This window comes from Eutrigla gurnardus (genome assembly GCF_963514095.1).
Source record: "Eutrigla gurnardus genome assembly, chromosome: 10".
Classification (NCBI taxonomy): domain Eukaryota; kingdom Metazoa; phylum Chordata; class Actinopteri; order Perciformes; family Triglidae; genus Eutrigla; species Eutrigla gurnardus.
Window position 1 is genome coordinate 22,577,145 of NC_139924.1, and position 21,467 is coordinate 22,598,611.

General features: G+C 42.4%; 3 protein-coding genes across 4 annotated transcripts; 1 reads left to right on the top strand and 2 right to left on the bottom strand.

The window, feature by feature from the left end:
• Positions 1-1,425: 1,425 nt before the first annotated feature.
• On the bottom strand, positions 1,426-11,191 carry pgm2l1 (phosphoglucomutase 2-like 1). Its single transcript, XM_084018897.1, has 14 exons — positions 10,829-11,191; positions 8,823-8,990; positions 8,599-8,705; positions 8,129-8,213; positions 7,964-8,047; positions 7,658-7,854; positions 6,315-6,504; positions 6,139-6,236; positions 5,878-6,058; positions 5,677-5,770; positions 5,276-5,405; positions 4,138-4,327; positions 3,885-4,018; positions 1,426-2,987 (listed from the first exon to the last, which is right to left on the bottom strand). The coding sequence occupies exons 1-14, from the start codon at positions 10,937-10,939 to the stop codon at positions 2,885-2,887; spliced, it is 1,872 nt and encodes a 623-aa protein (XP_083875023.1). The 5' UTR covers positions 10,940-11,191; the 3' UTR covers positions 1,426-2,884.
• A 748-nt stretch (positions 11,192-11,939) lies between these two features.
• lipt2 (lipoyl(octanoyl) transferase 2) lies at positions 11,940-14,165 on the bottom strand. Its single transcript, XM_084018932.1, has 4 exons — positions 14,011-14,165; positions 13,091-13,436; positions 12,893-13,019; positions 11,940-12,303 (listed from the first exon to the last, which is right to left on the bottom strand). The coding sequence occupies exons 2-4, from the start codon at positions 13,397-13,399 to the stop codon at positions 12,044-12,046; spliced, it is 696 nt and encodes a 231-aa protein (XP_083875058.1). The 5' UTR covers positions 13,400-13,436; positions 14,011-14,165; the 3' UTR covers positions 11,940-12,043.
• A 342-nt stretch (positions 14,166-14,507) lies between these two features.
• Positions 14,508-20,958, top strand: rnf169 (ring finger protein 169). Of its 2 annotated transcripts, XM_084018900.1 has the most exons (6): positions 14,509-14,901; positions 15,824-15,894; positions 15,975-16,052; positions 17,415-17,515; positions 17,588-17,678; positions 17,988-20,958. In XM_084018900.1, exons 1-6 carry the CDS (start codon positions 14,607-14,609, stop codon positions 19,086-19,088), a joined length of 1,737 nt encoding a protein of 578 aa, XP_083875026.1. In that variant the 5' UTR covers positions 14,509-14,606; the 3' UTR covers positions 19,089-20,958. The 2 variants fall into 2 exon arrangements, with proteins under 2 accessions (XP_083875027.1, XP_083875026.1); XM_084018901.1 differs by lacking the exon at positions 15,975-16,052 and having other exon boundaries at positions 14,508-14,901.
• The last annotated feature ends 509 nt before the right edge of the window (positions 20,959-21,467 follow it).

Below are 21,467 nucleotides of genomic sequence, written 5' to 3' on the forward strand. Positions count from 1 at the left end.
AAAACTACATCACAGGAACTACAAATATGAACAAAACTCACAGAGAGAGAAATTAGGATAGAGAAAGATATGAGAGAATAACATTTCAGATTCCTTAAACTTCACCAGATAACACAAATTTGACTGACTGAACACAGTCAAAGACATCTCAGTGTAGATTAAAAAAAGCAGTTTGACACATATTTTAATTGATTTATTTGATGTTTATATTTGATGATTCGTAACTAAATGGAGCCACAGCTTAATGTGGCTGAAGATTCACTGATAAAAAGATTCATTTAAATCAACAGTGTAAATAGAAAATAGTTAAATTATGGAAAGACACTCAATTTTTCATTTCAGTAACTGTAATTGTAAAAAAATTATAAATAAAATAAGGATAATGTGTGTTTTAAAGGTGTTTTAAATGATAAATAACAAATGTGATTAAATTTAAGAAGAAGACATGTAAAAAAATATATTCAATAGATATCGATTAACTTTCCTGTCATAGAAAAATGGAAAATAGATAAAAACATCTTAAATATCTTTAAGTTATTTTTTTAATATATATATTTACTGCTGTTTGGATATTGTCCACTCACTGAATGTGAAAATTATAGAGTAAATACACCTCAGATTTGGAGTTACGAGTAGTAGGGGGGGTTTAGCTCAGGAGGTAGAGCGGGTTGGCTGGCAACCGCAAGATTACCGGTTCGATCCCCAGCTCCTCCTAGCTAAGTGCCTGGTGTCCCTGAGCAAGACACCTCACCCTAATTGCTCCTGATGACCTGATGATTCCTCCTGTCACCCTGCGTGGTTGACTCCACTGTCGGTGTGCGTAAATGGGTGGATGTCAGTCATTCCTGTAAAGCGCTTTGGATAAAAGCTATATAAATGAGGCCATTTAAGAGTAAAGTAATTTATAAGAAATGCTATACTTGCTCTACTTCTGTCTTGGCCAGGACACTCTTGTGATTTCTAATCTCAATGAGTCTTTTCCTGGTTAAATAAAGGTTAAATAAATAATAAAAAACTTCTAACAGAGATCAAGATATTGTTGTGAAGTTTTCTGAAAATAAGTTGTAGTATCTCAAAACTAAAGTCACAATAAATTTCGATCAAAATTAGTAGTAATATTACATATGTAGAAACGTGTAACATTTCAATAAAGTTGTACTAAAAAAATGAACAAACGTACAATAATATAAAAGCAAGAGGTTTTGCAAGAGCAAAGTTTGTAATATTTCAAAAAAGTTCTAATTTTAATTAGATTCTTAACTTAATTTTTTATTTTAATCTAAGTTAGTACTTTGATAATTGAGTCATAGCTTGTGTATTACTGTGTGTGTTGTTTATGTTTAAATATAAATGTCTTCCTGTTGACTAAATGTGAAGCAGCATGAATGAATAGAAACCAAGTTTACAGTTTAATTCTGTTTTATTGGTGGATCAGAGAACCACATTAGCAGCTGTGACGGAAGAAACAAACCAGGACGTCACTCTGTCCTCTGTCCAAACAACCAAACTGAAAAACATTTACGGAACGATCCTTTAACAGAACAACAACGACTATCACAAAATGTATTGTAAAAATAAGAAACGTCACAGTGTGAAGAAAACTTTAACATCAAAAACTACAAAGACAGAAGATGACAAACAGCTGAGATTCTGTTTACAATCCAAATATGGAAGTTCTTTAATGACAAAACTGATGACCAGAAAACCTAAATGTTAAATTCTAAATTTGACCCTAAATAATTAACTGTAAGGCTGCATCTAACAATAGTATTCTTTATCGACTAATCTTTTTTCAATGAATCGACCGTTAAATTAATCAATCGAAAAATAACCATCTCTTTTTGTCTGACCTAAGACACTCAGTTTACAGTGACAGTAGAAAAAAGCCAGAGAATTGATGACTCAAACGATCAAATCATTAATAAAATGTTTGTGAAATGATTGTCTATCAGTGGAAAAATAATTGATCTACTAATAGTTTCAACTAGCTAAGTAAAAAAAAGTTTCATTGCAAAAAGTAAAAAGTCTAGAACAGTTTTAGAAGTCTATTGCAACTCCCAGAGTGCAGACTCTGTTGCTGTTTGGCAGAGAGGTTGATCTTTGGATCAATATATAAAAAATAAAATAAAAATAAAATGTGTCTTGAATGTGTCAAAATATAGATTTTGCCGTATTTTGGCTTCACAGTAACCTCTTTGGTTTACAGTTTGACTGACTTTTTATTATATCCTTTTATCTGTGTGGAGTGATGTAATCTATTTACTCACATTTTTTTTACATCAGCCATTTCCTCTCAGGTTTTTCTTAATGTGCAAATTTTCATTATCACTCATCATGTCATAAAATACACAAAATCTAACTATCTGATTAAAGCAACAACAAAATCTTCTTCGGATCCAGTAATTTGGTTTGTAGCAATGAGGAGGAAAATGATCTCATAATAACTAAATATATTTTTGTGGTGGTGGCAGCCACAGGCCTCCGTACAGAAAGGAGTTGATTGACTACTTTGAATCTCTTTTGTGCTCTCAGTAATTTTTTCATTAATGAACTTCCATATAACAAATTTAAGTTTTCACAGTTCAGATATTTTTTTTAACAAACTATTTTTCTTTCTATGAAAATACATTTATTAATACTTTAAACTTTACCTCTGTCCTGATAACCAATCAAAATGAAAGGAAAATAATCACTTTGGTTACCCATCATGCTCTCTGCTGTATGAAGGACATACTATCCTGTAAACTAAAACTTGACCTATTAATAATTTCTTTTATGAATATGTTTAATGACACCACAGAGAGAAGCAGATGCTGCTCTGATTAGTCTACGAACACAACAGGATGTGACATCTTGAACAGAAAACAAGAGCTGGGAGGTGGAGTTAGACACAGCGGCGGATCAGGTTGTTCTTCTCGGGCTCCAGGAACTCGTCCACTAGGGCAGCAGTGATCTTCTCTAGCTCCTTCTCCGGACTTGATGCCTCGCTGCGACACAGAGAAAAGGTCAATGTAGCACAATAATAATAATAATATTAATAACAACAACAACAAGAAGCAAGCTAACAACGGGACTTGCCTGTCTTGACTCGGGTCTCTACTTGGGACTTGCCTGTCTTGACTCGGGTCTCTACTTGGGACTTGCCTGTCTTGACTCGGGACATTACTTGGGACATGCCTGTCTAGATTAGGATCTTTAATTGGGACTTGCCTGTCTTGACTCGGGTCTCTACTTGGGACTGGCCTGTCTTGACTCGGGTCTCTACTTGGGACTGGCCTGTCTTGACTCGGGTCTCTACTTGGGACTGGCCTGTCTTGACTTGGGTCTCTACTTGGGACATGCCCGTCTAGACTCGGGTCTCTACTTGGGACTTGCCTGTCTTGACTCGAGTCTCTACTTGGGACGGATGTGCCTGTCTTGACTCGGGTCTCTACTTGGGACTGGCCTGTCTTGACTCGGGTCTCTACTTGGGACATGCCCGTCTACACTCGAAAATCTACCTGGGACGGATGTGCCTGTCTAGACTCGGGTCTCTACTTGGGACTGGCCTGTCTTGACTCGGGTCTCTACTTGGGACTTGCCTGTCTTGACTCGGGTCTCTACTTGGGACTTGCCTGTCTTGACTCGGGTCTCTACTTGGGACATGCCCGTCTTGACTCGAGTCTCTACTTGGGAGACGGATGTGCCTGTCTAGACTCGGGTCTCTACTTGGGACTTGCCTGTCTTGACTCGGGTCTCTACTTGGGACTTGCCTGTCTTGACTCGGGTCTCTACTTGGGACTTGCCTGTCTTGACTCGGGTCTCTACTTGGGACTTGAGTGCAAAGATTTGTGACTTTGTGCCCCCTCTAGTATTCAGCACACAGTGTACTACAGTCAGCTGACCTATTTCCCGGTGTGGCGCAGTACTCGGCGTAGTATTTAATTTTGGGTTCGGTGCCACTGGTTCTCAGCGTTGCCACAACGCCGTTCTGGAGAGTGAAGGTGATCATGTGACTGCTCCTCGTCACAGGAAGTACCTCCAAAGGAGAGAGTCCCACACACACACGCGCACACACACACGCACACACACACACCAGTTGTTAAAATGCTGCTCAATGCTACTTCTGACACGTCAACACATTCATTCACTACTTACTGATCGGAGGTAGGGCTGGCTGCTGTCGTATCCCGTGGTAACGTCTCTGATGTGGATGATTTTGACGCCGCCGCACGTTTTCGGGTACGAAGCCTCGCCGTCAAAGTTTCTGATCCGGCAGAAGATCTTCTGGATGGTGGGGGGGTCGTTACAGACCACGTATGAGGTTTTGGACACATGCTGACCGTACCTGGAGACAGGAAGTCACAACACAACTGGCAAAATAAGACAGAAGAATGCAAATTAATTTCATCATCAAGAAAACTTTTTTTAAAGCTTAGAACTGAAAAGCTAAATAATGATATAAAGCATAAGAACCCGTCAAGAACAACTCAGGAATTTCTTCATGGACTAAAACCCGGTCAAGGACCTGAACCTGGTCCATGTTTGATAGTGAACCTCAAGACCAGTGTCTTAAAAACACTGAACAAACAAAGAGTTTGCTGCCCTCTAACAATTCTAATCTTTTAAAAGTGATGATGTACAGATTGGAAGCTTATTTTTGCAAAATTAGATTTTTGTTTTGTTTTTGTTGGTTTTAACTAATTAATTACAGGTTCACAGGCATATTTAAACATACGAAATATTGTGAATATTATTTTAACTTAAACACTCAGACAAACTCCTCACGTCTGTAAAACTAAAGTAGTTTTAAATTTATATAAGTGAAGTGGACAATAAAGAAAATATGTTTTTATCTTTTTTATATTGAATTATCTGTCAGCTGATGATGTTAAAGGTCTCCATATGTTTGGAGTCCAGTCATTTAGTGATTATTTGATTAATTCCACAGATTGATTTATTATAACATATTATTCTACGTACAAACAAAGTAGGGGTTGGAGAAGAAAATCTACACAGCATAGTATTGTGATATTTTGCGTGGTAATATTATATCAATACATGGGTGACAAAGTATTGATTTTTTTTATAATATAAACTATTAATATTGTAAATACAAGTTAAAGATTTGGTAACAATTGTTTCTTCAGTCCAGTAGATGGTGGAGTATGTTTCTGGTGTGGTCATGGGTAAAGTCAGCTCATCAACTGTTGAACTTAAATTCAACTGAGAGAATGTGATTTGTGTCTCCTGCAGGAAATAAAGCAGCGGTGATGTTAGCATGAAGCTCACGTACGTCTGGTAGATGTTTTGCAGCTGTTGGTTCAGACTCAGGTTCTTGTTGTGGAGGTAAGAAGCCATTTCAGCCACAACCACCGCTGAGCTCACGCCGTCTTTCTCAGGAACCATGCTGCCACACATGAAACCTGGGACACCAAGTGATAGAGGTTTCTGTCAAAACTGAATATCTGGTCTCAACTTACTTTCAGTAATCTCTAAAGCATTTTGCACTCACCTGTATTAATAGGTTTAAACCTGACCAAACACAGGTTTGATCAATAACTAGGTGATCATTCACAATCAAAATAAAAACAATAACTGTGCTTGTTTTTTTTCACTAAACTACAGATGACATAAACCACAGTGTCCTAACCTTCAACATCATAGTCATAGAAAAATATAAATATAATTAGTTACCAATCGACTCCTCGAAGGCAAATATGACACTGTTTCCTGTTTTGGATAGTTCGTGAATTCTGTTCCCGATCCACTTAAATCCAGGAAGAGTTTCCTGTTGAACACATCATTATTTTAACAGATGTGATAACACCTCAAGTCGGAACTTACAAAACTATTTGTAACATCAGGCTTAATATTTGCTGATTTAAACCCCCTGACCTCAAAGTGGAACCCCTCGATGCGAGCGACGGTCTGCAGGATCTTGGAGGACACGGTGGTGGCCAACATGTAAACCTTCTGAGTGTCTGCAGTGTCTGGATGAGCCTCCTTCCAGTTAAAGAACATCCACCAACCCAAAAGAGCGGCGAGCTCGTTACCTGTGAATACCTTCCATCCGCAGCTGGAAGACAGGCAAGTACAGGTAAACTACACTCTGACAACCTCTGCACTGAAGTGCCTTCGAGCAATCGTTGCAGTTACCCGTCAGACTTCTCTGCGACAGCCAATCGGTCTGCGTCAGGATCCGTCGCCAGGACGATTTGAGCGTTTTCTCGTTCTGCCAGAAGAAGAGAAAGCTCCTGAAGAAGAACATAAGTGATTATTATTATAAGATCAATAATAAAATACTGATTGAAGAACTGGGATCTGCGTCCTACCAGGACTGACTCTCCCTCCTCGGGGTTGGGGCAACGGACGGAGGAGAAGTTGGGGTCAGGGTCTTTCTGCTCAGGGACGGGGATTGGCGGCGCAAACCCAAAAACTTGGAAAGCCTGCTGGACAAAGACATGTCCGACACCATGGAACGCCGAGTGGACAAACTTCAATGGACAGCTTCTGTTCAGATCCCTGAGAGACATGAGAGACACATCAGACAATCTACCTGTGGAGGCAACAACGCACAATAAGTAACAAGCTAGATTAAGTGGAGCCCTTCCAAACAAACAGAAACGTGTTTGACAACTACATCACAAGTGCTAGCTTGGGGTCTTGAAATGGGAAAATATGTGTGTCAGTCTTCTGTCCTGACTTCAGTTGGGAGTTCATTCCACCATTGTGGGACCAGAACAGAGAAGATCATAGCATAGACATAGGAAGGATTGAAAAGGTCTGAGGACTAGCTGCAGAGAGATGTGAACTAGCTGCAGAGGTATGTGGACTAACTGCAGAGGTATGTGGACTAGCTGCAGAGGGATGTGAACTAGCTGTAGAGGTATGTGGACTAGCTGTAGAGGGATGTGAACTAGCTGCAGAGGGATGTGAACTAGCTGTAGAGGTATGTGGACTAGCTGTAGAGGGATGTGAACTAGCTGCAGAGGGATGTGAACTAGCTGTAGAGGTATGTGGACTAGCTGTAGAGGGATGTGAACTAGCTGCAGAGGTATGTGGACTAGCTGTAGAGGGATGTGAACTAGCTGCAGAGGGATGTGAACTAGCTGTAGAGGTATGTGGACTAACTGCAGAGGTATGTGGACTAGCTGCAGAGGCATGTGGACTAGTTGCAGAGGCATGTGAACTAGCTGTAGAGGTATGTGAACTAGCTGTAGAGGTATGTGGACTAGCTGCAGAGGCATGTGGACTAGTTGCAGAGGGATGTGAACTAGCTGCAGAGGGATGTGAACTAGCTGTAGAGGGATGTGAACTAGCTGTAGAGGGATGTGGACTAGCTGTGGAGGTATGTGGACTAGCTGTAGAGGTATGTAGACTAGCTGCAGAGGTATGTGGACTAGCTGTAGAGGTATGTGGACTAGCTGCAGAGGCATGTAGACTAGTTGCAGAGGGATGTGAACTAGCGGTAGAGGTCTGAGGACTAGCTGTATAGGTATGTGAACTAGCTGTAGAGGTTTGTGGACTAGCTGTAGAGGTATGAAAGCTAGCTGTAGAGGTCTGAGGACTAGCTGTATAGGTATGTTTACTAGCTGTAGAGGTCTGAAAGCTAGCTGCAGAGGAATGTGGACTAGCTGCAGAGATCTGAGAGGGACTGACTTCATCCTTCTATTACCTATGAAAGCAGAGGGAGGTGAGCTCATCCATGTAGGAGCTGTTGATCTGGGTCAGGGGGTCGGTCCTCAGGGAGCAGGTCTCCACCAGATCCTCCTCCCAGCAGGAGGGGCTCCAGGGCTCCAGCTGCTCTTTGATACTCTGTAGGATCTCCTTGTCATGAGGAGAGGAGATCTGAGCACCGTTAGACCAGTACACCTGCAGAGGACGACACATATCTACAGACCTGAGGCCTCTTGTGGACCACCGTGAAGGATTGTATTTCCCTGACAGCAGTGACATGTTTCCTGTTCATTGGTGATCTGACCTTGTATCCATTGTCGTCTTTAGGATTGTGTGAGGCAGTGATCATCACTCCGGCTGCAGCACCGAGCTTCTTTACAGCATATGGCTGGAAACAAAAGCACACATTTAATAATAGACTACAACACACGGGGAAACCTGCCACAAAGTAATGTGTTGGTTTCCTCACCACGTACGGCGTCGGGACAAACGTGGAGAAAAGATGAACTGGAGCGCCTCTGCTGAGCATCACCGCTGCCGTCAACTTCGCCAACCTCAAACCCAACAATAATATTAAAATGTAATCATTTGAATGGCTTCATATTTGTGAATATTATATTTGTATTGTAATATTATACAATTGCAACGAAAGCCAGCTTTGTACTGACCCTCGTATCCTCTCTACTTTCAAAATAAAAGCTGGACCATCAGATGTTGATAGTCATCTTAAAAATGAAAATTGTGTTGATACTTAATTACTTAAATCACATTCAATTTGTTGTAAAATTATGTCGTTTTTAACAATAGTCATCATTTAGAGAGTTAATTCATTATTAGGTTAATATAACACCAGCTGTGTTAGCTTTGTTGTAACTTCTATTTCTGAAGCAGATTTCTCTCTTTCCAAGTTGAAATGAGAATGTCTTTGCATGCTTCTACCTCTGACTGCTGCAGCCGCTGTCCTCCTGTCCTCTGGTGTCAAAGCCAACAACCACTCCTCTGTTGCTGAAGTCAGCAAAATACCTGCACAGGTAAGTATATAAGCCCTAAAGGCAGAGGGAGAAAAACGAAGGCTAGGTTCATTCATGATGTAGAATGGTTTGTTCCCAGCAGTCTGAACCAGTATGAACCAGTGTTACTGGAGTTGTTTAAACTAGTCTGACCTGTGTGGACTGGATGACGGTGAGGTCGTTGATACGGTTGAAGCCGGCTCCCATCGGCGCTCTGAGTCCCGCCGTGCCGAAGCTCATCCTGCTGCAGAGTCTCTTCCTCAAATCGTCCAGACGACCCGCCGCAACTAGCGACTCCACCTGAGCCCGGGTCTGCCGGTTCTACACCACAGAAGAAGAAATCAGTCAGACAGGAACATGCTCCTTCATCACCATGACAACACAAACACACTGTAGTTAATACAAACACTCACTAGAGCACCATGTGTGTATGTTGTGTATGTTTTTTTTTTGAGAGAGAGACAGACAGGAAGTCAGGCAGTGTTGAGAATGTTGTTGAACATGAGATTGAATAACAGTTATAAAAACACAGGAAAACATCAGACTGATCTTTTATAGACTAATAAAAAACAATAATACATTTTAAATCAACAACAAAATATTAACAGAAAATGAAAACCTGCTCCGTTCTCTTTGGATTTTAGGCCAAAATGTGTGAAGATATCATTAATATATTCAGAGAACCATCAGCAGACTAATCTATAATGAAATAAATCTTGAGTTGCAGCCTCAATTGGAACAAAATATTATGAATGTATATTAACAATCTCAGTGTGATCGATTTTCAGTGAAGAGTCTGGAGAACATTGGAGAGATCACGCTGATGATTACAGAATCAAATAAATAATACAAATAAAATCCCACAGCCTGTCTGTGTCTCTCTGGGTGTGTGTGGAGCTTTCCAGGGTATTGACATTTAGAGTGGAGGTCAGAAACATTGATGACCTTTAAAACCTACACAGCGGAGTGTGTGTGTGTGTGTGTGTGTCTACGTCTACATGTCAAACACTTCAGCAAGTTCTCAGTAACCATAACTATTCTCAAACTATATGATTGTGTGACATACTAAACAGCAACCACTGGGGAGAAATAAAAAGGTAAAATTCTAATTACACTTAATTTCAGAAAAATGAAAAACAAACATAGGTATAATATCTCCATGTATCCCATTACAAATTAATGTGTACTTTTTAAAGTATTTGTGTGTATATATATATATATGTGCTTTCATAAACATCTTTCTGCCTGGTTTAGTCTTTTTCAAGATGACATTGAAAATATATGTGTGAAAAAAAATAAAGTCTGTTTACTGGTTTTAACTTTTTGTACAGACCTCACCATATATGTTACAAACAGTGCCTTTATTTATATTTACATTTCAGGATTTTTCTGAACGTGTCACACAGATAAACATATGAACCACATAACTCTTGATCAGTGTGGGAGGTGAAGACCAAACTGCTGTTTAGAGAAAAATAACCTGATATGGATGACATCTGTAGAAACACTCGCTGTTCCTGGCTACTTGCTGGCTATAAAACAGCTGAGTCATGTTGCAGTTTAATCGCCTGACAACCCACAAAACGGATCTCCATCACGAGCAGCCGGCCGCCGGTGCTCCAGGCCTGCTGGTCAGCATTGCACGCGCCGCTGTCTCAACATACGTTTTCCTGTTTACAATCTAGCAATTTTAGAAGTCCTTGCATTATGACACCATTGATACAGTCAGAAGCGTGATGTTGCATGTTTTGTGAAGTGGTCGGTTCCAGTGAAAAATTCGGCAGGCCGAGTTTCACCCCAGAAGCTCACATTTTTAATAAATTGTATGTTTTTGTATAGCCGTCAAGGCAAGCTATTCCTACACCCCTTTCAACGCGACGTAGTTAACTCACCAGCGAGCTTCGTAAAACAGCTCACAAAGTTTCTGTATAGCGGAAAAAAGAGTGCTACTTTACGAGGTTAATCGTGTTCACCAAGTGATCATAATTAACTATAAAACACAACATCTTAAACCAGTACTACTACGTGTTTGCTAACTTGCAGTATCCGTTTAAAATGCTTGATTGTTTGGGGAACGTTTGGTGTGATGCTTCCCGGACACAGTCCTTAGATCCCAGCAGCTGAAACATTCCGCTGTGACAGACGGGACTCGCACTCACCTTGTCCCAGGTCAACCACTGGTGCACCGCCTTGTCCAGCTGCGGGTCGCCGGTCCTCTGGTACCTCGGGTTAGCGTTCAGGTCCCCGATAACTCCGTTATCGTCCCCCATGGCTGGCAGACAGTGCCGGGCTAGCTAACGCGGCAGCAGCGGGGCCATCAGACGGCCGGGTAGAGTGGCAGGCAGCTAGCAGGCTGCTCTGTGAAGTGATACCGTGCCGTCGTTAGCTGCCTCGGCTCCTCAAACCTGGCACATCTCATTTTTGTTACGACCGACATGCACTGTACGTAAAAGGTTGTATGCAACTGCAGGTTGTGAAATTGTGTTTGTGAACGTCGTGTCACAAACAAACAAAAATATAAATGACACTTTTTTTTTTGCTTCCATATCTGTCACTCAAAATTGACGTGTGTCACTCTCCGTCAAGTGTTGTCTTCGTGAAACTTTCAGGCCTGCATTAATTTATATTTCTGTCCACATGGGGCAGCAGAGCAACATGTAAACCATAGAATTAAGATAAGAGGGAAAAGTAAAAGACAACAACTTAATGCTTCATCCGCATACTCTTATCACACCGTAGGAAAGAACACTTGTTCTGCTTATTTTCTGTAACAAGTGCAACAGTAGCAGTGGCTAGCTAGCTAGCTAACTGTCATTCTTTAACGCCACACTGATTACAGAGTGCAGAGAGCAGTGCTGGGTCTAACAATCGATCCACCTCATTCACCCACTGCTCTGGGGAAGGACAAGATAGTTGCTAACCAGCTACCTAACTAACTCTAGGTACCTAGCAAACTAGCTACCGAACTACATAGCTAACTAGATACATAGCTAATTATCTAGCTTACTAGATACCTAGCTAACAAGCCTGACATCCATGCAGAGAGCTGCGTCCACTCTCCTCCTGGTGAGCTGTGACAACACTTTACAGCCCTACTGATGTGTGTTGTCACCATAACTACAATCACCATTTTGATTTTGTACAAGTCAAATGAACACAAATGGTTTTGCATCCATTCTACTCCTATTCTATTTCTATGATGTAAACACAACATGAGATGATATAATGAGGTGTTTTTGAATGAAAAATGAAGGATATTTCAAGCCATGAATTCAGAGCTGTTATTAGTAAAGGGTTAACTTAGATAACAGGATACAACATGTACATTGTTGGATAAAAAGAACATGTGGCACTTTAATCTACAAAGTCTGTTTCTATGCCGATGATGCGCCGCCGTCCTGCTCAGTTTCCGGTATATGTCCATCTGTAAGATGACAGATGAACTGGTCCCTGAACGCATCCAGCAGGTGAGGGATGGCTTCCTCCACACTGACGTCCCTCTGCAGCTCGGTACTCAGCGATGTCACTCCTTTACCTTCGATGCCACACGGCACGATGTGGCTGAACCACGACATGTCGGTGTTACAGTTCAGAGCCAAGCCGTGAGACGTGATGTAGCGACCGCAGTGGATTCCTACAGAAACACAACAGGAAAACAACATTTGAGATCACTGCCTTCGATCGGCTAAATCATCCATGTGTTCACACTGAAGCTTTTATTGTTCCCTCCTGGTTTTCCTCTGCTGATTGCTGGACTATAAGCTCTAAACTGGACTGTTTAATTTAATGGCAATCATGACTAAATATGTTTGTTGACAACTTTTTTCCAATGACTAAGATGAGACGATTACGTCATTAAACCTTGAAACCTCACAGATTCATGGATGTGGAAAATAGTCATGGGGTGAAATTAAGGCCCTTTATTTTTTAAATTAGGTTGTAAATTCAGTGATTTACTACAAATGTGGGGTTATAGATCATATGTTTTTAATGTTTTTCCTCAATTGTTGAGGGTTTTTAAGGGATAAAACCCTAAAATATGTTAAATAAAACAACAGGTAGCCTTTCATTTCTACCTATCTTTCAGGTTAATAACAAATTTGGAGTAAATTGATGGATTTATTAGATAAAACAACAGTTCATGAAACAAACTAACAAACAATAGAAAGTCAGGGAGGTTTAGTAAAAGAATGACAGTGAGGGCTGATGCATTGTTGTCCTACCGATGGCGCAAATCTTGTTGTCTCTGACCCAGACGCCAGTGTGAGGAGATGTGGACGCTGCAATACCAAACCGGCTGCAAGCGGAAATTATGGTCTTCTCCAGCTGACAGACGTACCAGCGGACGCTCTGAACGAACAGACCACATGTCAGCACACGTCACATTAAACTGGATCAGACCCAAAAGAACCAGCTCAGACCTTCTTGAAGCTGGCCAGGTGGAGAACAGGGTAGCAGACCAACTGTCCTGGCCCGTGGAAGGTGATGAGTCCTCCTCGGTTGGTGCGGTGGATGTCAGCCCCCAGCAGGCGGAGGCTGTCCAGCAGGGGGGTGGGGTAGGGTTTGTGGCGGATCCCGGTGGTGTAGACTGGCAGGTGCTGACACAACAGAAGGGTGTGAGCCGGACCAGAACGGTGCCGGCTCACGTAAACCTGCTGCAGCCGCAGAGCCTCCTGGTAGGAGACCAGGCCCAGACGTACCACCTCCACCACTGGCCTGCCGCCCTGCATCCAGGACTGGAACCAGACCAGGAGACCAGGACTGGAACTAAGAACCAACACCATGACATCAAAACACAAACCTTTGGTGAGATCAGGTGGGGTAACAAGGTTTGTAAAGGGTTTGGACTGCTGGTATCTGGATCAGGTTGATCTAAGTTTCCTTCTGTTGTTGAGGTGTTTGACTCTAGTCGTAAACCCTTTTTATGAATTAATAACAGTGAAAAACATTGATTCCATTTTGGTGACATCTTCAAATGTCATATTTTATTCGGCTAACAGTCCATAATTCGAAGATATTAAATTCAAAGTACATCATTAATACACTTTTATTAATCATTCATTCCTATTCTTTTTATTCTACACAGGAAATTTGCATTTTCTAATAAACGTGGTATTTGTTGTCAAATCGTAGAGCCAATCAGCTATTTGATCAGGCGAAAGCTAGGGGTTTCCCATCATGCCCTGCGCCCACTCGGTGGAGAGCTAAATGTGGCCGCCATGATCATGACGTCAGAGCAAGTCGGGATCAAGTCGGACACAAATCTAACCGGCAAGGATTTGCGCAGGCCCAGCTTATGTCCAACGAGCCTAATAACTTTGTTTCAGGTTTGTTTTTTTACCTGTCTGACTTATGTTGTCACCGGTCAGCTCTCAGAAATCTTCCTCTACCGGCTTTTTTCACATCGCACCTCCATGTTGTTATTCTTCTTCTTCGACGATGGAATCGATGTATTTCCGGTTGTCAGCTCTCTGCTGCCACCCGTCTACTTGAAAATATAAGCTTTCACAATAAAATAAAATTTTGTTAATTTAAGTCATAAGAGATGTATATGAATAAGCCCAGTTTTGACACTTAATTGACACTTAACTCTTGAATTGTCATGCATTATACACATACAGATAGAGCTAAAAGCTCAAAAGCAGTTAAACAACAGGCAAACATGCATTACATAACAAGCATTATAAAATACTATACACTAGTCACGGGTTCTTACGCATGTTGCGGTCATAATACAGTAAGTAATAAATATACGGATTTTATTTTGAAGTCTCACCTAAGTGCAACATCAGAGTAGACTCGCGCCGTGTTCCAATAAGTTCCGCGGTTGGCGGGCTGCACGCGCGTCCAATCTGCGCCGCGTTCGCGCTGTTTCGGCGGGGGCAGGGCGGGGTTTGTTTTGAGAGCGGACCGGAGAGAGAAGACTCACTAGGAAAGATGGCGACCGCAGGGTCCGCCGAACGGCCTGGCAGACTGGCAAGCGCCGCCGCCTGCAAGTACCGGTCCAGGCCCGGAACTGGGTGCGGGTCCGGATCCGGGTCCAGCCCGTCGGAGACCGAGGCGAGGAAGTGCGCGGAGGGGCAGCCTAGTGGCAGCCCGCCCTGCGGACAACCGGCCTGTCCGCTCAGCCGAGCCCAGAGACGCCCCGGCAGTGGAGAGCGGCTCCGTAGGAGGAGTGACCCCGAGAGGAGCAGCAGCAAGTCGGGCAGGAGGGACTGCGACAGCCGGAGAGGTCAGTGTGTTTACCGGGGAAGCTACAGCTCACAGGCTGTTTTATCAGCACCGTCGCTGGGTGTTTGTTTTACAAACCAACCGCAAGACAAATAGACAAAAGCAGAGTTTACCAGTGTTCACTGTAACTTCATATTAACTTTAATTTGAGCAGAGCAGAGGGGCCTGAATCGTTTTTTTACAGGTAGAACTGTGAGCAGCTGCGTCGAAACCAGTTTCACTCATTTTATAAACGGTAAAATGTATAGTTAAATTGTGTTTTATTCGTATCGAGTTTGGTACGAGACTGATGTAGCATAAACCGACCTGCAGTCAGCTGAGTCGGATACAAATGAATGAGAATAGCAGCAAAAACAGACTGACTGTTTACTATCATGTTTTCGAAGCTGTTTCATTCGTTTAAACGCATGAAAGCATTAGAAAGCGAGTATAAACCGGCTGTTTTCGAGTTTTCGGTCATATGTGTGATGAGTTTGGTGTTGGAGGACTAGCCCAGACTTGTACAGCTGTAGGAGGAGCTGGTGTAATGCAGGACTAGTACTTCTGTCACCTTCCTCATGTCTTCATTGATTTGACTTGATCTGTCCCATTTTATTTATATCTATACGTTCTTAACTTTTACTTTATATAGGTGCATCCTTTTGAATCCTTGTTAATAATAATCACAGGAGTTAATATCTGTGTCCATTATATTTTGATTTTAGTGATATACACCGGGACTGGTTTGTGGCACTAAATCATTCATGAAGTACTTTGATTTGTCAAGTATTTCAACAAGTGAATTAACAAAACATGTTTCATCCCTTTTTAGAGGATGACATGTATCAAAGTTACCACATGTTGATATATTTCATGTTAATCTCTATTAAAAATCATGTTGTTAAGACACGTCCATCACTGTCGTCGTGTTTTGTCTCTTTCAGAGTTCTTTGTCTCTCCTGCTCTCGTCCCAAAATGTGGTGACATTTTATCGGGACCAACGGGGAAACACAAGGTGAGTCAGATTTCTGTCTTGTCAGTGAACACGGCAGCATCACGTGAAGCTTGTTTTAACCAGAGGGGTTTGTGTTTCAGCTCTTGTTGTCTGAGGATAGAGAGGAGGTGAAGAGGAGGAACTGTAGAGACGAGTCACTCCGACGTGATGAAGAGCCTGTAAGAAGTTACTGCGTTATATGTGCTGTTGACTTGTATTTTTAAATCATATCAGTCATCGGATTTCACGTCTGGATCTTAAGTTATCAGAGAAACAAGCTGAGAAACGTGAGCGTAAGCTTGGCTCGCCGGCCCTCCAGTTAGATTTGAGTCCAACGAACATCATCAGAGAAACACTGATGACATAAAGCTGTTTTAATGAGTTTGTGATGGATATGAGAGGACCTCTGTCTTACTGTTATGTAGGCTGCAAAGCAAAGAAGACAAAAACGTTTCTGCAAACCATATTCATTAAGAACACAAGGAACATTTCCAACACTTTCCCAGGAGGCAACAGGTCACGACAGGCTATCAAACAAAATACGGTTGTAATTTTGTCATCCTGGTGAAGGACACATCTGGCAATGCTGTTGAGTATGTGTTAGCAGTTTGGATGTGTTTCCATAGAAACATTTACATTTACATTTAGGTCATTTAGCAGACGCTTTTGTCCAAAGCGACTTACAATAAGTACATTTGTCAAAAGAAAGAAACAAAGAAACCACAACATATCATTGCCGATAAAGTAAGAGCTAAAAATAGAACAAGTGTTAGATCCTCCTCTGAGTAAAGTAGTAGCTGTTCAGTAAACATACCTTAAGAACAACAGTGCTATGATCTATGAAGTGCTATAGGTAAGGTTTTTTATTTTGAACAACACAGACACACCGTCCTCCTGTTCTACACAACTGTCTGTGTTGCTGTTGTAGCTGAAAGGAATCAAGAGGCGGGTCTTCTTGCTGCGGTGGCGGTCAGTGCAGCCAAAGGTTGAGCAACTTTTGCCCGGCCTTGTGTACATCAGTGCTTTTTTATTATTATAATTTTTTTAAATTTCAAACTGTCAGTCTACACAGTATCAAAACTAAACATCAAACTCATTCATATACAGATGAAGAATTAAAAAAACGAAAATACGAACAGTAAGCAGTTACAACAATAAATAAAAAAGGAATAAAGACATGCGTGAATGACAATGAATTTGCTTAAAAACTTAAAGATATTACATACATTGTAACGCGGCAGCGTTTTATTTACAGCTTTTTTGTTTTGTGAGGAGGAAATTATTGACACATATTGTTCAAATTCCTGCAATAATACAGTTTGCGCAATTTGACAAGAATTAAAATCAGATTAGTAACAGTTTAGGTCCGTGCTCTGCAGATAATCCTCACCACAATGTCGGCAATGGTGGCGGAGACAGCAACTTCCATGATCCCACACTGCTTCACCAAACTCTGTGTTTTGTTTTTGTGTCGATTGAGAGACGACTAGCAGCAGAAAATGACTAATACATTTTGTGTTTCAATGTTTGTTTTTACGCAGGGAGTTCTGTCTGACTCCGAGAACGAGGAGCCTTTCAGCAGGAGAATCCGAAACATCTCAGCCTTCATCAAGAGAACCAAGACCTCTGCAGCCTTCATAAGGTAAGTTCAGTTACATTATGACCACACCTGAGACCACCAGAGACTAGCTGGCTATGTGCTCTTCTTCTTCAGTGGTTCTCAGAGGAGTCAGAGCTGCACCGACCCGGTGGAGGACCGAGGAGGGAAGCTGAAGGTCGTCAGCCATCCGGCCCTCATGGACAGAGTACGTTACAGCCCCCTGCTTGTGTGTGTTTGTGTGTGTGTGTGTCTGTGTGTGTGGGGCAATAGTGGTTATTTTATTCAATATTCAAATATTGTTGGTTCCTACATGGAGGTAAGCCCTGCCTCCTCTCCAATGCATCTAGCGCAAGTTATGCAAATAAAAACAAATGATCCTGCGATCAACTTGTGTGAGTAATATAAAGTGAAAATTAGCTTTGCTTTTGGGGTGAGCACGACATAACTGATGTCTTACTGGTGACATCAATGATTGTTTTAATGCATGACCGTTTCTTTTGTTCCTGTCCGTCAGGTCGGCATTAGTCACAGTGACACAGCAGGAATCCTCCTCTCCTCTGAGAACAGTCGCTCAGTTTCGGCTCCCATCACGGCTCCAGACCGGAGGCTTGCCTGGCGAGCTGTGGTGTCATCCTCATCGACTCCTCTGGGTGTTCCTCCACCACGACCCGAGCACTCCATCAGCCCCGAGAGCAATGACAGCATCTCCGAAGAACTCAACCACTTCAAACCCATCGTCTGCTCGCCGTGCACGCCACCCAAACGCCTGCCAGACGGCCGTCTGATGGAGCCCACGATCGTGAAGTCCACACCCAGGAACCTGACCCGTGGCCTGCAGAAGGCCACCAGTTACGAGGCCAGCCCCGCCGTCCTACAGAAGTGGAGGCAGATCGAACTCGACCGCCAGAACCTGAAAGTGAACTCCAAGGCGACGTTGACGAGCCCCCTCAACGAGGAAGCAAAGACTCATCAGTCCCCTGCGGGACGGGAGGGCGATGGAGTGACGGCCGCCAACAAGAGGAGGCTGCTGTTCGATCCACCAGCCGGAGACACGGACACCTTCCAGAAACAGTCTGTAAAGATCCGGGTTCCTGCAATCCGCTACAGCAGCGAGGCAACTTTCAGAGGAAGTTCAGACTTTGAGCCGATGGTCGGCGCTCCTGAATCCTGCAGTGAAGGAGCACTTTTTAGTCGAAAACAGTCGTTCTCACCGTACAAGAAGATTGGGTTCCAGTCCTGTAAACTAGTGCCAAAGGACTCACAGAGTCCGAGGAAGGAGTCTGACAGTAGTCTCCACAACCAGTCTACCTCAAGGAGGGGCAAGAAACGGGAAAAGAAGACCAAACACTTGGACTCGGAGCGGGACTTGGACCTGAAGAGGAGCCGGTCGGTCAGCCAGGAGGCCTTCGACGAGCACTACATCCGTCAAATCCAGCAGGAGCGCCAGGACCGAGCCATCGCCCTGAAGCTGCAGAGACAGTTCGACCTGGAGAACCAGACCACCAACCGCCGGAGGAGCCCCGACAAGTACTTCCTGCGATCCTGGATGTCCAATCAGAACCACCGCAGGAGGCGTGGCCTGAGGAGATCCCGACGAATCAACAAGAAGCACTAGAGAGGGAGTCTGCTAACTCTGCACAAAGATGGACAGGCAGTGGTTCATATATGCAAAGTCATGAAAGGTTTGAATGTTTTTAACCGCAGTTCGTAAAACACTGTTGAGGAAAAAGTGACACAAACTGAACGTTTCCTCCAAAAGTTGTTTTGATCTTTTCACCAGCAAATCACCAAAAAACTCAATGAAGATCAGCTGAAACCTGAAATCTTAACCGTCATGTCTCTGAAGGACAAGGGGATGAAAAAGGACAAAATAGAAGGAGATGTGATTTAAATTAAAAAACAATATCCAAAGACTGATCATAAGGTATAATCAACACAAACAGAGACAAAGCCTGGAGGTTTGAGGCTTCAGGGAAAGGTCTGGGACTTCAGGGGCCACTAAAAGTCTGGGTCTTCAGTGGCCACTAAAGGTCTGGGTCTCCGGGGCCCTGTTATCTCCTCCACTATGGTTCCTGGTCCTCATCTGACTTCAGTCTTCCCGTATGAACGCTTGTCAATGTTCTTAGCATTTGGAAGCTCTGGCTTCTGGACTCTTCTCTGTGACCGCTGATGGGTACTGTAGTCTTGTTCCACAGACCAGTCTGGATCAGGAGAGTCATGCGATTGGACATGATCTGTTTGTCTTTGGGTTCAAAACATAAACAAACATAAAACAAAAGCTTTAAGAAAGGAAACAAAGAGAAAGAAGGGTCTCTATTTTAGTATCTGAAGCCGTTTTCACATTATGTTTTGATTGGTGGACGAAACCTCTGGATGATGAGACAGTGAACACTGTAGGAAAAAACATGAATTAATTAACTAATGAATGAAAAAGAGATTTAAGTATAGAAAAATACTGAAAATGAATGCTGTTTTCTTTTTTCACTTTACAAGGTTGGACCAACGTCGTCACACCACAGACAGTGCCCTAAAATTCTGAGGTTAACGCCAGCCGCCGTCTGAATTGTGTTGATCTTACTGTTATTATGGCAATGACGGACTTTGAGTGAGATGAGGATTCTTCAAGAAACATACATGTTTTCTTTTATGAACATAAATAAATACTGATGTGGTTCATATTATTTTGCACTCGGAAGCTGATGTTACCTCAGCGTGTCAACAGCAGTTTCTGTGACGTGGTGACGTTGATCCAATCCTGCAAAAACGTCAAGCCTTGACACAAACGGTTTTTCTGATTTCTTTTTTCTTTTCTTGGCAATTTGTGATTTTAATACAAGTTTTTTTTTTTCTCAGACCTGTCTGTGTTTTTTAATTTTCTTTTTGAATTTTTGTTTAATGTTGTACCCTCAAACATCATTGGACCATCAGGACATCCAGAATTCAGCTGATTGATGAAGGAAACGGGAAACAATAAGATGAAGAAGGTCAACAACAGGCTGACGTATTTCTACTACACACCTTTTGGATTGACTATATTTCCTCCTGTACACAGTAGAAAGTACAAGTATCTTATGTTGTACTTCAGTACATGTGCTTGTTTCCTCCTTAATGTGAATGCGGCTTCACTGTGAATGATTCATTTAACATTCCTGCAGTAGATTAATTTTCCTTCTCGTTTCATCATGTTGAGTCAGGAGGAGTTGATTTATTTTGATTTGTCAGATGAGTATTATTATTATGATTGTTATTGTGTGTTATTAACAGAGTTTCAAGTGTTCGAGAGACTCTGAAGGGCTTTTTTTAATGAGCTTTATTCTCTGCAACACTGATATGCACATTTTATAAAGTTGTTCTTAAGTGTTCAAATGCCAAATGATCAGAGAGAGAACGTGTAAATGATTAATAGTTGAGTTGTATGAGAGGAGATCTGTGGCTGCTGAGACCAAGAGAAACATGAAAGACCCGAGATAACCTGCCTCCTGTCGTCTTTATGTAAACAAGTTTATAATATAAATGATATATATGCACACAAACGCATACATAAACATATATGTGTGTATACACTATATTGCCAAAAGTATTCACTCACCCATCCAAATAATTGAAATCAGGTCTTCCAGTCACTTCCATGGCCACAGGTGTATAAAATCAAGCACCTAGGCATGCAGACTGTTTCTACAAACATCTGTGAAAGAACGGGTCGCTCTCAGGAGCTCAGTGAATTCCAGCGTGGTACTGTGATAGGATGCCAGCTGTGCAACAAGTCCAGTCGTGACATTTCCTCACTCCTAAATATTCCACAGTTGACTGTCAGTGGGATTATGACAAAGTGGAAGAGATTGGGAACGACAGCAACTCAGCCAAGAAGTGGTAGGCCACGTAAAATGATGGAGCGGGGTCAGCGGATTCAATCGCTACAGACCTCCAAACTACATGTGGCCTGTTTAGGGATGACCCCATCCTGTTCCAACATGACTGAGCACCAGCGCACAAA

What these genes read in the sequence shown, in the direction of transcription:
- pgm2l1 (XM_084018897.1), bottom strand. Translation starts at nt 10,939, where the DNA reads ATGGGGGACGATAACGGAGTTATCGGGGACCTGAACGCTAACCCGAGG. An exon ending in TCGAGGGGTTCCACTTTGAG is followed by an intron (nt 5,771 to 5,877) that starts GTCAGGGGGTTT and finishes TGTGTTCAACAG; the next exon opens with GAAACTCTTCCTGGATTTAA. An exon ending in GCCAGCCCTACCTCCGATCA is followed by an intron (nt 4,019 to 4,137) that starts GTAAGTAGTGAA and finishes TCTCCTTTGGAG; the next exon opens with GTACTTCCTGTGACGAGGAG.
- lipt2 (XM_084018932.1), bottom strand. Translation starts at nt 13,399, where the DNA reads ATGCAGGGCGGCAGGCCAGTGGTGGAGGTGGTACGTCTGGGCCTGGTC. An exon ending in ACCTGGCCAGCTTCAAGAAG is followed by an intron (nt 13,020 to 13,090) that starts GTCTGAGCTGGT and finishes CTGTTCGTTCAG; the next exon opens with AGCGTCCGCTGGTACGTCTG. An exon ending in CAACAAGATTTGCGCCATCG is followed by an intron (nt 12,304 to 12,892) that starts GTAGGACAACAA and finishes GTGTTTCTGTAG; the next exon opens with GAATCCACTGCGGTCGCTAC.
- rnf169 (XM_084018900.1), top strand. Translation starts at nt 14,607, where the DNA reads ATGGCGACCGCAGGGTCCGCCGAACGGCCTGGCAGACTGGCAAGCGCC. An exon ending in GGACTGCGACAGCCGGAGAG is followed by an intron (nt 14,902 to 15,823) that starts GTCAGTGTGTTT and finishes TGTCTCTTTCAG; the next exon opens with AGTTCTTTGTCTCTCCTGCT. An exon ending in ATCCGGCCCTCATGGACAGA is followed by an intron (nt 17,679 to 17,987) that starts GTACGTTACAGC and finishes CCTGTCCGTCAG; the next exon opens with GTCGGCATTAGTCACAGTGA.